Below are 17,694 nucleotides of genomic sequence, written 5' to 3'. Positions count from 1 at the left end.
CCTGTCCAGCGCTGCCATTGCCTTCCTCTCCAGCGCCGCCTGAGCTGGCCGTCTGCCTGGCGCCGCCTGAGCTGGCCGTCTGCCCTGAGCTGGCCGTCTCCCGCGGCGCCGCCGGAGTCTCCCAGTCCAGAGGCGCCAGAGCCTCCGCCCCTCAGTCCGGAGCTGCCTCTCAGTCTAGTGGGGTCCTTTAGTAGGGTTGCCAGTCCTAGGTCGGCAGCGAGGGTTGCCGCTCAAAGGATGCTACTAAAGTGGACTAAGACTATGGTGGAGTGGGGGCCACGTCCAGCGCCAGAGCCGCCACTATGGTGGAGTGGGGGCCACGTCCAGCGCCAGAGCTGCCACTATGGTGGAGTGGGGGCCACGTCCAGCGCCAGAGCCGCCACCGCGGACAGATGCTCACCCAGACCCTCCCCTCTAGGTTCAGGTTTTGCGGGGGGAAGTACTGTTACGCCCTGACCATAGTTTGCTTTGTATGTTTCTATGTTTTGTTTTGTCAGGGTGTGATCTGAGTGGGCATTCTATGTTGGATGTCTGTTTCTGTGTTTGGCCTGATATGGTTCTCAATCAGAGGCAGGTGTTAGTCATTGTCTCTGATTGGGAGCCATATTTAGGTAGCCTGTTTTGTCATTGTGGGTTGTGGGTCATTGTCTATGTTAGTTGCTTGTGTCAGCACAGTTCTCATTATAGCTTCACGGTTGTGATTCGTTTATTGTTTTGTATAGTTTGTTTTCAGTGCTTTCTTTAATTAAAAAATCATCATGAACACACCACGCTGCATTTTGGTCCGCTCCTTACGACGATGATCGTGACACATCTCTATCGATCTGAATGCAAGTTATTTAAAGCCTAATATTATGATACATTTATTAGAGCAGCACCTTAACTGGAAACACTGAGTATGAATAGACAGTAATATGCATGTATAGTAAAAACAAGTGTAAAAACCAGACTGTGTGTGTACTTTGGCAGCATCTAAGACACACCCACCCCTTCTCAGCCTCCAACTTATAGCCCTGCACACTGCTGCTATTGACTCACTCCTCCCCATGACCAAACAGAGAACAGAGCAGCAGTCCGAGCTCCTCTCTCACCCTACGCTCATCTCACCACACCTGGGATCCACATCCAGCCATCCCTCTTCTGCTATCAGACAACCAAAGGAACCATGGTGCTCTACCACAGGGAGTTTGACAAGGCAGGCAAGGCAGCCGGTCTCCAGATATGGAGGATAGAGAAGATGGAGCTGGTCCCTGTGCCTGAGAACCTGCACGGGAACTTCTATGTTGGGGACGCGTATGTGGTCCTCCACACTGTCAAACAGCGGGAGAGCTGCTTCTACGATCTGCACTACTGGCTGGGTGAGAGAGTGTGTGTGTGCTTTAGTGCGTGTTTCCTCAGGCTGTTCAGGATGTCACATGCTGGATGATTTGTTTACTGACGGAGGCTTATCAAACATTGGAGATGAATGTGAACATATTTTAGGGAGTGCCTCATAGATGTTCACGTTTTATATCTACAGGCTGAAATCAACGGCATCATTTTATCATAATATTGTCATTAACATTAATAAATACATTGGCAAAAGAAAACGACTTAGCATCAAAGGCCATACGGTACTAACGGTGTTATAACACATTCAGTTCGTCATAGGATCATATCTGTGTAGATGTATTCATATAGGAGAAGAACAGGTTGTACATACAAGACAGAACAAGAGAGATGGTTTGGCTTGTATTGGAGAAGGAATGGTGACACCACAAATTCAGATATAGGATGCTAACGATGTTGAGAAAGATGGTTGAGAAATGGATACAATAATCACTATTATGTGGTTTTCAGTTAAATGTTTCAGTTAATACTCTGTGCCCATTCACACTCTGAATGGCACACATACGTAATCCATATCTCAATTGTCTCGAGGCTAAAAGATCCTTCTTTAACCTGTCTCCTCCCCTTCATCTACACTGATTGAAGAGGATTTAACAAGTGACAGCAATAAGGGATCATAGCTTTCACTTGGATTCACCTGGCCTGTCTATGTCAAGGAAGAAGAGGTGTTCCTAATGTTTCGTACACTCAGTGTATGTGTTATTGTCCCCCATAGTAGTGTCACTGTCATTTCACAACTGTGTGAGCCCTCGAGGTGCTGTTGTCTGTTACTGTAGACAGAAGAAAGTCAAACAATTTTGTCATCAGCTGAGCTAAAAAAAAAAAAAAGGTTTTGCCTGAAGTAGGAAACAAAAGTGATTATCTGGTTAAAGGCCAGGCGATTTGCCATATCCTGACGCTTCCTGGACAATTCTCAGATTTTAAGATTCTGAGATAAGGACATTCCAGGCAGAGGTCATAAACTATATCAGTCATCTTTGCACACATCATGGGACGGTGATGTTTTCCCTTCCTATCAGGACTATAACCACTCTGGAAAACAATCAAGGCGTTTCATGAACCTTTGAGTAACTACTCTGTTCAGCTGTCTCAGAGTACACACTACCTGAAAGTACTGTCAGATTAAGGTACATTATTGTAGACACATGGTGTTGTACAGCTGTTGTGGTGGAGCTATGGAACCATGCAAGTCAAGTCTACTGATCTGTAACACTAGCTTCCTTCCTTGACACATCTCGCTCTCTCTCTCATCCTCTCTCTCTCTCCCCACTCACCAACTCCCATCTGAATATAAACATCAATAGCACCACTAAAATGTTAGGTTGTCCTTCCTCTCCTCCCGCATCCCCCCCATCATCATCATCATGAATCATTAACCAGTAACGACACTAATGGGCCTCCGATAGGTTTCCTTGCCATTTTGTTTGCTGCTATGGGCTTTAATTTCTTCCTCATTATGACTTGGTATGACATGGACTGTTAACCACGAGGCCTTCAAGGTATCCCGAACAGGATGCCAGATCCTGGGATTAAACCTCTGTAATGGTGTTTATTTTGTATTTAACCTTTATTTAACTAGTCAGTTAAGAACAAATTCTTATTTACCAAAAGGCAAAAGGCCTCCTACAAGGACAGAGCTGGGATTTAAAATAACAAATATAGGACTAAACACACATCACGACAAGAGAGACACCACAACACTACATAAAGAGAGACCTGACAGCACATGCAACACATGACAACACAACATGGTACAGTAGCAACACCACATGACAACAACTTGGTAGCAACACAACATGGCAGCAGCACAACATGGTACAGTAGCAGCACAAAATATGGTACAAACATTATTGGGAAATAAAACAATTATTGGGCACAGACAACAGCACAAAGGTCAAGAAGGTAGAGACAATAATACATAACGCAAAGCAGATACAACTGTCAGTAAGAGTGTCCATGATTGAGTCTTTGAATGAAGAAAGTGTTTGTTGCAGCTCGTTCCAGTCGCTAGCTGCAGTGAACTGAAAAGAGGAGCGACCCAAGGATGTGTGTGCTTTGGGGATTTTTAACAGAATGTGAGTGGCAGAACGGGTGTTGAATGTCGAGGATGAGGGTTGCAGTAGATATCTCAGATAGGGGGGAGTGAGTTCTAAGGGGGTTTCATAAATGCGCATCAACCAGTGGGTTTTGCGACGGGTATACAGAGATGACCAGTTTACAGAGGAGTATAGAGTGCAGTAATGTGTCCTATAAGGAGCATTGGTGGCAATTCTGATGGACGAATGGTAAATAACATCTAGCCGCTATAGAGCACCTTTACCTGCAATCTATAAATTATATCTTGGTAATCGAGCATGGGTAGGATGGTATGAATCAGGGTTAGTTTGGCAGCTGGGGTGAAAGAGGAGCAATTACGATAGAGGAAACCAAGTCTAGATTTAACTTTAGCCTGCAGATTTGATATGTGTTAAGAGAAGGACAGTGTACCATCTAGCCATACTCCCAAGTACTTGTATGAGGTGACTACCTCAAACTTTAAACCCTCAGATGTAATAATCACACCTGTGGGGCATTCTTCCTACCAAACCACATGACCTTTTTTTGGGAGGTGTTCAGAACAAGGTTAAGGGCAGAGAAAGCTTTTTGGACACTGAGAAAGCTTTGTTGTAGAGTGTTTCACACAAAATCCTGGGAGGGGCCAGCTGAGTATAATACTGTATAATCTGCATATAAATGAGTGAGAGAGCATCCTACTGCCTGAACTACAGTATGTTGTTGTAATGTATGGGTGGTGTACAGCCACCCATACATTTACAATGGCAACATACAAAGCTGGTAGACTCTGTTGCAGAGTGAAAATGCATTGAAGTACTAAAATAAAGCATACTATGAGCATTAGAGTCATGTGCTAAAGTTCCTCTGTCTAAACTTGAATAGTCTCTCATTTCATACTAACATTTATCACATTGTATTTAAGTACTGTACCACTCATGATCTCTCCTCAGGTAAGGAGTGCAGCCAGGACGAGAGCACGGCGGCGGCCATCTTTACTGTTCAGCTGGACGATTTCCTAGGAGGGAAGCCTGTCCAGTACCGAGAACTGCAGGGGTTCGAGTCCACTGCCTTCACACGATACTTCAAGGGAGGCATCACATACAAAGTATGGTATTGTTTTACTGATGCATTTTATTTCACTAATATTAGATTTGTTCCTTTATCTGTGTTACTGCTATTTACTACTAGAGTATATGGTGTTATACTGAACCAGAACGCACACTTATTTTTTAGCAGTGAACATTCATTCCATTTGCCACATTTTACATTTCAGACCCTGGGCATCATATGCAGAAGGTGTGCTATTAAATAATCACTTGTTGCAACGTTTTGTTTGGCCCTGACCATGGGCAGCAACAGTGACTCATGGGATGGAAAAGGAGCTTGGTGTAGAGGGAAAAGGAAAACAGTTCTGTGTTCCACACGTTGTTTGTTTTCTTGGTCCTGAACATCTTGTGGTTTTCCGTAATATTGCCTAATCGCTAGAAGGAAATACTTGACACGCTACCCTTGTTCAACCTCATAGGGTACTTATAGGCCCTGACATTTCCTTTTGTATGTTGTCTCAGGGATGTTTGCGTTGGGTACTACGTAACTGTGTACCTCGTTTTGTATGTTGTCTCAGGGATGTTTGTGTTGGGTACTACGTAACTGTGTACCTCGTTTTGTATGTTGTCTCAGGGATGTTTGTGTTGGGTACTACGTAACTGTGTACCTCGTTTTGTATGTTGTCTCAGGGATGTTTGTGTTGGGTACTACGTAACTGTGTACCTCGTTTTGTATGTTGTCTCAGGGATGTTTGTGTTGGGTACTACGTAACTGTGTACCTCGTTTTGTATGTGATGTATAATACGTATGTACATCTGCGTCTTGAACTGCTTTTAAACTGAGCAAGACAAATTCCCTCTCGAGGGCAATAAAGTATTCTATCCTAATCTACTCTTTTCTATTCTACTCTATTTTATTCTATTCTATCCTGTTCTATTCTAGGCCGGAGGCGTGGCCTCTGGGTTCCATCACGTGGTCACCAACGACCTGTCAGCTCTGAGACTATTCCACATCAAAGGTCGCCGTGTCGTCAGGGCAACCGAGGTCACCCTCAACTGGTCCAGCTTCAACAGAGGGGACTGCTTCATCGTGGACCTGGGAGCAGTATGTTTTGATTGATTGATCTACCGATTGACTGATTAAGTCATTGATGGATCGGTAGATTGTACTCTGGCCTCCCTCTATGTGAGAGTTTACCATATAGATATAGAACATGTATCAATGATATAGTGTCTATGGTAGTAACACTGCCTCTGCCAAGAGGTCCAGACTTTCATGGCACATATGGTAGTGCCCTCAGTGGCCCTGTAACAACAGTTAATTTGTTTGACTGTCACTATCCTGAGAAATCTGACTCATTGCCTAGACTTCACTGTGTAAGCAAACTTCAAATTCTGCTGAAACACAAACATTGTCCGTTCGGCTTGAGTTCTTATTAAATCCCAAACATATGAAGGCCTGTGGTATGTTGACCTAAGGTGGGTATCAAGATAATTTGATATACAAGGTATTCTAATGTTTACCTAATTAAATTCGAAAGCTATTCTCTTCTGTTTGAATATTGCCAGAAGCAGTGACCCAACAGTGACCCACTGGTTTTGAACCGGGGTTGTCTGATTGCCACAAGATTGTGTTAGTTAGCCCTCGAAGCTAAAGCCTTTATGCACCTGGAACTTCATAAAGTGTGCAACAGCCCTCTTTCCAACTGAACCATATCTGTTACCTGTCTCTAGGTTATCTACCAGTGGTGCGGTTCAGAGTGCAACAAGTTTGAGCTCCTGAAGGCAGCACAGGTGGCTGCCGGTATCCGTGACAATGAGAGGAATGGCCGAGCAAAACTGGTTGTCGTGGAGGAAGGGAGAGAGCCGTCTACGTTAACTGAGGTGACAGATGTTCATTCAACACAACATTTAACTTTCATTCCCTAGTCTAGTGTTTGCACTCTTGAATTGAAATTAGCTGCAAAACTGTATGACAGTTAAGTAATCTACTTTTGTGTGCCATCATTTCGCTATCTCCATTGTCAATGTTATTTTCGTGGTTTTTGTCTTTGTGTTTTTACCTGTCAACCCTAACAGGTACTCGGCAACAAGCCACAACTACCAGAAGGTGATGACAATGACGATATGGTGGCAGATATCTCCAACAGGAAGATGGCCAAACTCTACATGGTATGGTCACACTCTTACACACACACACACACACACACACACATTCAAACTCATCTCGTTGTTGCTCCTTCCAGGTATCTGATGCATCCGGAGCGATGCAGGTGACCCTGGTCTCAGAGGAGAACCCGTTCTCTCAGAGCCATCTGCTGTCTGACGAGTGCTTCATCCTGGACCACGGGAAGAGCAGGATGATCTTCATCTGGAAAGGTACGTATTTAAACTGCTGAACATCTTTATCTTGACAAATCATCTAAAATCATCCCTCATCCCTTTATACCTCCCACCTTTTATGTACCTCTTCTTCTGCATGAATCATCCAACATCACCCATAAAGGCCGTAACGCCAACCCCAGCGAGAGGAAGACTGCCATGAAGACTGCTGAGGGCTTCATCAAGCAGATGGGCTACCCACCTAACACACAGGTTCATGCTCGTTATCATCCATCTAGCATCAGTCATAATTGCTATGTTTGAATAATTTGGTTGAATCAACTCGTGACTCAAATATCATGTCAGTTCACGTCCTGCTAAACTGATCGGGACTGAACTCTTTATCTCCAGATCCAGGTACTTCCAGAGGGTGGGGAGACTCCTATCTTCAAACAGTTCTTCCAGGGGTGGAGGGATAAGAACCAGAGCGAGGGGTTCGGGAAAGTATTTGTGACCGAGAGGATTGCTAAGATACATCAGGTGGAGTTCGATGCCTCCAAGCTCCATGAGTCCCAAAGCATGGCAGCCCAGCATAACATGGTGGACGACGGCACAGGGGACACTCAGGTACAGGACCAAGTGTTACCACCACAAGACGTGGTTAGCCCACTGAGCTAAGGTCTGAGCTATAGGTCGGGACACTAACACAGGCCTTCAGGTATCAGGCAAGCTTCCTCATTAGCCAAGTGTTACAAGGAGTGAATAAGCACATATCCTAATACATGCTAATGTACAAATGAGTCAGGTGTTTTATTCCACTGACAATCCCAATCACATAGATTGATAAACAAATTATAGTAGAATAACCAGCCAACCCCAGCTAAAGTATGTTTCATGTTCCAGATCTTTAGAGTGGAGAGCAGTGGTCGAGTCCCAGTTGACCCAAAGACGTATGGTCAGTTCTATGGAGGAGACTGTTACATCATCCTCTATACATATAAGAGAGGACAGATCATCTACACCTGGTGAGTCTGGTAGACCTGTACTTATATTTTCAATTAGATTGATTGGTTGGTTGGTTGGTTGGATGGGTGGGTGTATGGATGGATTGATCCCAATACTTCCTGTGGCAGGCAGGGGGCTAGCAGCACTCTAGATGAGCTCACAGCTTCAGCCTTCCTAACTGTGGAGCTGGATCGCTCTCTGGGAGGGAACGCAGTTCAGGTAGGACTAACCCAAATTAAGATGAGCATCTCTTATTGTTCAGTGTCTATGAATGTCCAATGGAAATGTGTGTTCGGCTTTATCCCAACCCCTCTGAAAGACACCCACACACACACTGAGGCTGAAGAGGTTGGAGCAGATCGCCTCGGTGGAAATGTGTCAAAACTGTATAAAGTTTGTAAATGGATGTTTTTTATATCACAGCAGTAAAGTGTGATACTAGAGGATGTTATTCTCTCCAGTCTACTGTGTATTAAATCCCCTAATTTGACTGCCATATCAGGGTTTACTTTCCATGCCTTCGGGGGCAGAACGGAATCTTTTCTCTGAATGTGAAATTGGCATCCCTTAATCTGATTCAATGATTTATGACCAACAGGTAGCACAGGGTGCTGCTTGTAGAGAGACACTGGGAGATTCTCAATTGGTTTTACTAACTCCCTTGTCCCCTCCATTTTTTGAAAAAGTTGAAAGGTAATCAAGAGGAGGGGAGGAAAGGAAATGTGGAAACAAATTCACTTGTATGAAATGAGACTCTCCTTCTCCGCTCGTGCATCATCAAGCAAACCAAGAGAGTAGGACTGTAAGGTTCTATCTGCAAAAAGATGATTCTGAGATGTTTGGTTTTAAAGTTCCAACCACTCATTGGTTTGCATGGTATCAGCAATTTTTATCTTGTATTATTTTAAACTCAATTACATGACCTAGGGAATTTACAGTGCTACTGTTGAAGTCGGAAGTTTACATAAACCTTAGCCAAATACATTTAAACTCAGTTTTTCACAATTCCTGACATTTAATCAGAGTAAAAATTCCGTCTTAGGTCAGTTAAGATCACAACTTTATTTTAAGAATATGAAATGCCAGAATAATAGTAGAGAGAATTTTACATACACTCAATTCGTATTTGGTAGCATTGCCTTTAAATTGTTTAACTTGGGTCAAACGTTTCGGGTAGCCTTCCACAATAAGTTGGGTGAATTTGCCCCCTTCCTCCTGACAGAGTTGGTATAACTGAGTCAGGTTTGTAAGCCTCCTTGCTCGCACACGCTTTTTCAGTTCTGCCCACAAATTTTCTATAGGATTGAGGTCAGGGATTTGTGATTGTCCAATACCTTGAATTTGTTGTCCTCAAGCCATTTTGCCACAACTTTGCTTGCAAGTATGCTTGGTCCATTTGGAAGACCCATTTGCGACCAAGCTTTAACTTCCTGACTGATGTCTTGAGATGTTGCTTCAATATATCCACAATTTTCCTACCTTATGAAGACATCTATTTTGTGAAGTGCCTCCTGCAGTCCCTCCTGCAGCAAAGCACCACCACAACATGATGCTGTCATCCCCGTGCTTCACGGTTGGGATGGTGTTCTTCGGCTTGCAAGCCTCCCCCTTTTTCCTCCAAACATAACGATGGTCATTATGGCCAAACAGTTCTATTTTTGCTTCATCAGACCAGAGGACATTTCCCCAACATGTATGATCGTTGTTCCCATGTGCAGTTGCAAACTGTAGTCTGGCTTTTTTTATGGCGGTTTTGGAGCAGTGGCTTCTTCCTTGCTAAGCAGCCTTTCAGGTTATGTCGATATAGGACACATTTTACTGTGGATAGAGATATGTTGTACCTGTTTCCTCTAACATCTTCACAAGGTCCTTTGCTGTTGTTCTGGGATTGATTTGCACTTTTCACACCAAAGTACGTTAATCTCTAAGAGACAGAATACACCTCCTTCCTGAGCAGTATGACGGCTGCGTGGTCCCATGATGTTTATACTTGCATACTATTGTTTGTACAGATGAACGTGGTACCTTCAGGTGTTTGGAAATTGCTCCCAAGGATGAACCAGACTTGCAGAGGTCTACAATTATTTTTCTGTGGTCTTGGCTGATTTCTTTTGGTTTTCCCATGATGTCAAGCAAAGAGGCACTGAGTTTGAAGGTTGTGCTCGAAATACATCCACAGGTACACCTCCTATTGACTCAAATGATGTCAATTAGCCTATCAGAAGCTTCTAAAGCCATGACATCATATTCTGGAATTTTCCAAGCTGTTTAAAGGCACAGTCAACTTAGTGTATGTAAACTTAGCGTATGTAAACTGGAATTGTGATACAGTAGATTATAAGTGAAATAATCTGTCTGCAAACAATTGTCGGAAAAATTACTTGTGTCATGCACAAAGTAGATTTGCCAAAACTATAGTTTGTTAACAAGAAATTTGTTGAGTGGTTGAAAAACGAGTTCTAATGACTACAACCTAAGTGTATGTAAACTTCCGACTTCAACTGTATATTCTGTAGATAAACATTGAACAGAACAAGGCTATGTCAATAGCTGAATTTGGACAAAAATACAGATGGAACCTTTTAGCCCAAACTTTCAAAATTATGTTTACAGGGGAGGATTCCCAAAATAAATGTGTAAAGTGATACAACAAATGAAGCTAGTTGTGGCAGACATTGTATAGATAAATATTAAGTAGAATATTGTTTTCAAATGTGTGCATGCTTTTCTCCATCAAGAAAACAACAGCTGATTCAAAGGTGTGTGGCATATTGTAAAACACTGTGCTAGATGCCGTGAGGATGCTCTTGTGCATCCTCTGTCAAAGAAGGTAATTGAGGAGTGGAGCAGACACCTTTGTTTGCCTACTAACGAATTGACCACTTATTAGTTTATGGGTCATGGAGGAGAGAGGACGGAGGAGTCCAGGAGAGGACGTTCTTTTTGGCCAAATGAGAATCTCCCACTGTATATGTGTTATAGTGCCCCATAATGACTGTCTGTACAACATAGGTCTCTACCTTGCCCTCCAGCAATGGCTTCGCTATCCATGACCTTCTGTACCAAATTGCATATGCGTTAATAATCTATTTTGGTTTCCTAGGTGAGAGTTTCCCAAGGTAAAGAGCCTGCCCATCTCCTGAGTCTGTTCAAAGACAAGCCCCTCATCGTGTACAAGAGTGGTACCTCACGCATCGGAGGCCAGGCACCTGCGGCCCCCACACGCCTGTTCCAGGTCCGATGTAACCTGGGCACCATCACACGCATCGCAGAGGTTAGAATGTTCTCCCACACAGACACACACCTCTGGTTGTTTCATTGGCAGTGATGGAAGGTAAACACACATAAATGGAGTTTACACACATTTTTCTGAAAAGGGTTTATTCACCGATCATGCTAAATTACATTTATGATGCTCGTTTGTCGTTTCCTGTCATCTAGATGGAGGTCAGCATTTCCTCAGCTTTTATTCTCGCCACTAGATCCCAGTTGCCTTGTCTGTTGTGTGTTGTGGTAGGTGGAGGCGGAGGCTGGCAGCCTGAACTCTAACGATGCCTACCTGCTGAAGATGCCCGCGGGGCAGAGCTACCTGTGGGTGGGTAAGGGCGCCATCGAGGACGAGGAGCGGGGAGCCCGGTACCTGAGTCAGGTGCTGAAGTGTCAGACGCAACGCATCGTAGAGGGACAGGAACCAGGTGAGAACACAGATTCCTTAGCCTGGGCCCATATTCAGAAAGCGTCTCAGGGGAGGAGTACTAATCCAGTACCAGTTTTCCTTTTAACTCATAATAAGTAAGAGTATATGGACAGGGTCCTGCTATTGGATCAGAACTGCTGCTCTGAGAAGCTTTATGAATATGGGCCCTGATATGGCACCATGATAATGATGTGTGATGTAGTACTTAGGAGAGTCACCAGGGGGCACACTGAGACAAGGAAAGTTTTGAGGCAGATTGAGGATTTTAGTCCTAAAATGAATATCACCAGTTCAAGATGCACAGAAACTCAAGCAGATGTGTTATGTTTGGTTGTAGCGGACCTCTGGGCAGCGTTAGGGGGGAAGAAGGAGTACCAGACATCAGAGAGACTGGAGAGTAGCCGCACTCAACAACCTCGCCTGTTCGCCTGCTCCAACAAGACTGGCAGGTTCATAGTGAGTACCACACACACATGCTCACCCACACATGCTCACCCACCCACACACACACGCACGCTCACACACAAACACACAAACACACACACACGCAAATAGATAGCTAGCTAGATAGATTATAAATGCTGTCTACAGATTGAGGAGGTTCCAGGAGAGTTCAGTCAGGAGGACCTGGCAGAGGATGACGTGATGCTGTTGGATGTCTGGGATCAGGTATGGAGCTTGTTACCCTTCCCCAAATTAAAATGTTCAGCCCATTTTTACCTCTATGGAGGTTGAATTATATTGATGTTAATGTTTTGTGATAGGTGTTCATCTGGATTGGCAAAGACGCCAATGAAGTTGAGAAAACTGAATCTGTAAAATCTGGTGAGTTTTGGTCTTTATCTTATGTGTGTATATGGTAGTTAATTTTTCGTATAGTAAGTTTAATGTGTAGTTTAATATGTCGCCTCTTCACTGTTGACGTTGAGACTGGTGTTTTGCGGGTACTATTTAATGACGCTGCCAGTTGAGGACTTGTGAGGCATCTGTTTCTCAAACTAGACACTCTAATGTACTTGTCCTCTTGCTCAGTTGTGAACCGGGGCTTCCTGCTCCTCTTTCTATTCTGGTTAGAGCCAGTTCTGTTCTGTGAAGGGAGTAGTACACAGCGTTGTACAAGATCTTCAGTTTCTTGGCAATTTCTCACATGGAATAGCTTTCATTTCGTAGAACAAGAATAGACTGAGTTTCAGAAGAAAGTTATTTGTTTCTGGCCATTTTGGGCCTGTAATCGAACCCACAAATGCTGATGCTCCACTAGTCTAAAGAAGGCGAGTTTTATTGCTTCTTTAAACAGAACAACAGTTTTCAGCTGTGCTAACATAATTGCAAAAGGGTTTTCTAATGATAAATTAGCCTTTTTAAATGATAATCTTGGATTAGCTAACACAACGTGTCATTGGAACACAGGAGTGATGGTTGCTGATAATGGGCTGATAATTTGCCTATGTAGATATTCCATTAAAAATCAGCCGTTTCCAGCTACATTAGTCATTTACAACATTAACAATGTCTACACTATATTTCTGATCAATTTGATGTTATTTTAATGGACAAAAAACGTGTTTTGCTTTCAAAAGCAAGGATATTTCTAAGTGACCCCTAACTTTTGAACGGTAGTGTATATATATATATATATATATATCAGTATTTCCCTTTTAATATACACTGAGTGTACAAAACATTAATGCTCTTTCCATGACAAAGACTGATCAAGTAAATTCAGGTGAAAGCAATGATCCCTTATTGATATCACTTGTTAAATCTTCTTCAATCAGTGGAGATGAGCATTGAGATATGGATTGGGTATGTGTGCCATTCAGAGTGGCAAGACATAAGATTTAAGTGCCTTTGAACTTGATATAGTAGTAGGTTGGCACATTGGTTTGTGTCGAGAACTGCAACGCTGCTGGGTTTTTCATACTCAACAGTTTCCTGTGTGTATCGAGAATGGTCCACCACCCAAAGGACATCCAGCCAACTTGATACAACTGTGGAAAGCTTTTGACTCCTTGCACAGTCCATGCCCCTACGAACCGAGGCTGTTCTGAGGGCAAAGGGGAGGGCAACTCAATATTAGGAAAGTGTTCCTGTCTGTTTTGTACACTCAGAAAAGAGTGTGTTCCCACTCCCAGCACTTCCCAGAGCTGACAAGGTACAAATCTGTCGTTCTGCCCCTGAACAGGCAGTTAACCCACTGTTCCTAGGCCGTCATTGAAAATAAGAATTTGTTCTTAACTGACTTGCCTAGTAAAATAAAGGTAAAATAAAAAATAAAATAAAAAATACACTATGGTTTATCCCATTGATTGACAGTGTCTATGTGCTCCCTTCCTTACAGCCAAGACATACATAGAGACGGATCCGGGGGTTCGGGATAAGAGGACCGCCATAGTGATGGTGAAGCAGGGTCATGAACCCCCCACCTTCACAGGGTGGTTCCTGGGCTGGGACACGGCACGCTGGGACTCACACACCGTGGCCAGGACCATGAAGACACTGCAGATTTAGCATAAATGAATCCCAACAGTTATAACACTGTAATAACACAGTTTAGACATTTATAACATTCACTCTGTATTCAGCCAAGGGTTTACAGATACTAGTGTGAAATGAGGGTTAACTAGTCATTTGTGGACTAGTGTTTGTTTGCTTTACTTTTAGGCCTGCTATGTGTCATTTGATTTGTGTTTGTTTGCTTTACTTTTAGGCCTGCTATGTGTCATTTGATTTGTGTTTGTTTGCTTTACTTTTAGGCCTGCTATGTGTCATTTGATTTGACATTTGAGTAATTTAGCAGATGCTCTTATCCAAAGCAACATACTGTAGCGAGTGCATACATTCTTTTCTTTTTTCTTGCTGGTCCCCCGTGGGAATCAAACCCACAACCCTGGCGTTGCAAGCACCATGCTCTACCAGCTGAGCAAACGGGACATCATCTGAGGTGCACTGCTTGGACATCTTTGTTGTTTATTTTTATTTTTTATTTTTTTCTCGTTACAAAGATGAAACCCGAAAATATATGATATATTATGTTGATTTAAATGCAGGTCTTTACATTTGGACTTCTATAACTGTCTGGAAATGAATGTTGCTATTTGCTTTTTTTTATGATAGAAAATTCATAAAGCCTGCTGAGAGCTTTTCTTCTAATTTCACATTTCTGAAGTTGTTCTCCAATCTAGCCTCGCCTCGCGAGCTTATGTGAAGGATTTGATCATCAGTCTGGTAATTACGAGGCTAAAAGTCTAACTCAGGGGATCCCAACATGTTTTGGCCCACAACACCGTTTTGATATCTGAATATTCTTGTGACCCCAACCGTGTGAAAAAAACAGCCAATGTTAACTTTTCTTATTTGACTCTGTGGCAGACAATTGAAAAACATTCTAACAGTATTTCTGATTGTCTTCTCAACTCACCATAACATACTTTTAATGGGAGGCTATGACAGTCAATTGCAAATTAGTCTGACATATAATGTCCCTAACATCACCATCACTAATGAGATGGGTGTGCTAGATGAATGTCTCGTCGGAGCATCTCATAGTCAGGGGGCTTGGTCAACAGTGGTCAAGCTCAGACTGTGCTCATCCCTGCTGACACATCCAACCTGGGTCGATATTTGGTTTTAATGCAGATGAGAGCATGGTTTGCTTTTGAAAGACTCTAAATCAATCAATTAAATGTATTTATAAAGCCTTCTTACATCAACTGATGTCACAAAGTACTGTACAGAAACCCAGCCTAAAACCCCAAACAGCAAGCAATGCAGGTATAGAAGCACAGTGGCTAGGAAAAAGTCCCTAAAAAGGAGTTGCTCCGGTTCGTTGCTCTAAAGAGCTCTTTCCTCTGAATCCACTGATTTGGTCTCTCATCTGTAGAAGGTTTTTCTATTTCCCCTGTATGCTTGCGTTCAGTTTACCAAAATGTCTCTTAAAATAGGCAAGGACACACATTAAATCCATTGTGAATGACAACATTTCCTCTCTCAATGCGAAAACCCCCCTCGATAACCACCAAGCCTCTGTGTGAAAGAAGACATTGTCATGCTCAGACCCCATATCTCCACATAGTTTTGTGAACAGGCGTGGTCGCAATGGATGTGGTTTGATGTAGTTTCCAATCTAAGTTACCTTCTGCAGTGCCTTCAGCCTTATTCTAAAATGTATTCAATTTCCTCAGCAATCTACACACAATACCCCATGATGACATAAGTGAAAACAGGTTTTTAGAAATGTTTGGAAATGTATTACAAACAGAAAACAGAAAAACCTAATTTACATAAGTATTCAGACGCTATGCTATGAACCTCTATATTGAGCTCAGGTGCATCCTGTTTCCATTGATCATCCTTGAGATGTTTCTACAACTGGATTGGAATCCGCCTGTGGTAAATTCAATTGATTGGACATGATTTGAACTCTTTGGCCTGAATGCCAAGCATCACGTCTGGGGGAAACCTGTCACCATCCCTACGGTGAAGCATGGTGGTGGAAGCATCATGCTGTGGGGATGATTTTCAGCAGCAGGGACAAGGAGACTCGTCAGGATCGAGGCAAAGATGAACGGAGCAAAGTACAGAGAGATCCTTAATGAAAACCTGCTCCAGAGCGCTCTGGACCTCAGACTGGGGCAAAGGTTGACCTTCCAGCAGGACAACGACCCTAAGCACACAGCCAAGACAATGCAAGAGTGGCTTCGGGACAAGTCTTTGAATGTCATTGAGTGGACCAACCAGAGCCCGGATTTGAACCTGATCGAACATCTCTGGAGAGACCTGGAAATAGCTGTACAGTGACGCTCCCCATCCAACCTGACAGAGCTTGAGAGGATCTGCAGAGAAGAATGGGAGAAACTCCCCAAATACAGGTGTGCCAAGCTTGTAGGGTCATAACCAAGAAGACTCAAGGCTGTAATCGCTGCCAAAGGTGCTTCAACAAAGTACTGTGTAAAGGGTCTGAATACTTATGTAAATATGATATTTCAGTTTATTTATTTTAATTTGCAAGAATTTTTAAAAAAACTGTTTTTGCTTTAACATTATGGGGTATTGTGTGTAGACTGCTGAGGGAAAATTGTAATCAATTTTAGAATAAGTCTGTAACGTAACAAAATGTGGAAAAAGTGAAGGGGTCTCATTACTTTCCGAATGCACTGTAAGCTGGGGAGTTTCCTCTTGATTGCATAAATTCTTTGTTTAACAGCGTTATCTGACTTTGGAAATTGTTTTCACCATGTCAATTGCAGGCGGTAATATCAGTCTCTGTAATAGTGTATGGTTTCGTAGCGTAGCGGACCTAGACATTCACCATGGGAATGGCTAAGTGCCTTGGTCAAGTGCGACCTTTTTTCCATGATCTTTTAGTGCACTGTAGCTGAATTTTATCTTTTAGATTTTAATCATTTTAATAAAGATTTTTAAGGTTAACCACATTACAATGATTTTGAGATATAAGGACAATATTATAATATATGTATTTTTTTCTCTCCAGATTTTTAAAATTCTCATATGACCCCATTTTCATATCATGCAACCCCCTAGTGTAGATAGCCTGTCAAATTAACTTGTAATTCATATCTGACAATAATCTAGAACTTGAAAACGTCCCTTTTGATCACTTTACGATATTGAAAGAGGGACATAGGCTTTCCAATGGGGGATATCAGTTTCACTAGTAAATTGAGTGCACCATCCTACTGGACACATACGTCAATTCAACATCTATTCCACGTTGGTTCAATGTCAAATTACGTGGAAACAATGTTGACTCAACCAGTGTGTGACCTGTGGGATTTCACTGCATTCTCATTTCAAAGGTCAATTTCCCGCCATTCCAGTGTCTGGCGTCTGAGGAGCCTAATTTCAGATAGAACTATTGAAACCGCTAAGAGATCAGACCAGATCTGAGAGACCACCCAAACCACAGTAAATGTGTTATTGATGGTCCTCGCCTCCTTAAATAAAGGAAATCACCCTGCTCTATGATCTTGCATGATTGCTTTTTTTCTCACATTGCACAGATATTCGGATCTAATTATAAAATGATTTCTAAAAATCGTCATACATTGGCCCTATCTTTATTTAAAAATATAAAGTTAGGCAGAACACATCTTTAAAAAATATATATATAGATCTTCATATTCTTCATATTCGTGACGTTTGTTGCAATCAAAGAAT

The 17,694-nt window shown here is 42.6% G+C and overlaps 1 protein-coding gene across 1 annotated transcript; it reads left to right on the top strand.

The window, feature by feature from the left end:
- Positions 1–528: 528 nt before the first annotated feature.
- On the top strand, positions 529–17,499 carry LOC110488128 (scinderin). The gene is made up of 16 exons (XM_021560157.3): positions 529–1,358; positions 4,395–4,549; positions 5,434–5,595; positions 6,225–6,374; positions 6,570–6,662; positions 6,737–6,869; positions 6,997–7,085; positions 7,224–7,439; positions 7,716–7,837; positions 7,946–8,036; positions 10,921–11,091; positions 11,335–11,512; positions 11,852–11,970; positions 12,106–12,183; positions 12,279–12,339; positions 13,856–17,499. Exons 1-16 carry the CDS (start codon positions 1,166–1,168, stop codon positions 14,023–14,025), a joined length of 2,181 nt encoding a protein of 726 aa, XP_021415832.2. The 5' UTR covers positions 529–1,165; the 3' UTR covers positions 14,026–17,499.
- Positions 17,500–17,694: the final 195 nt, after the last annotated feature.

The sequence above is a fragment of the Oncorhynchus mykiss genome, chromosome 30 (assembly GCF_057628025.1).
Source record: "Oncorhynchus mykiss isolate SJ-2025 chromosome 30, ASM5762802v1, whole genome shotgun sequence".
NCBI lineage: Eukaryota > Metazoa > Chordata > Actinopteri > Salmoniformes > Salmonidae > Oncorhynchus > Oncorhynchus mykiss.
Note: the sequence above shows the minus strand (reverse complement) of the source record. Positions and strands in the feature narration are given on the sequence as shown.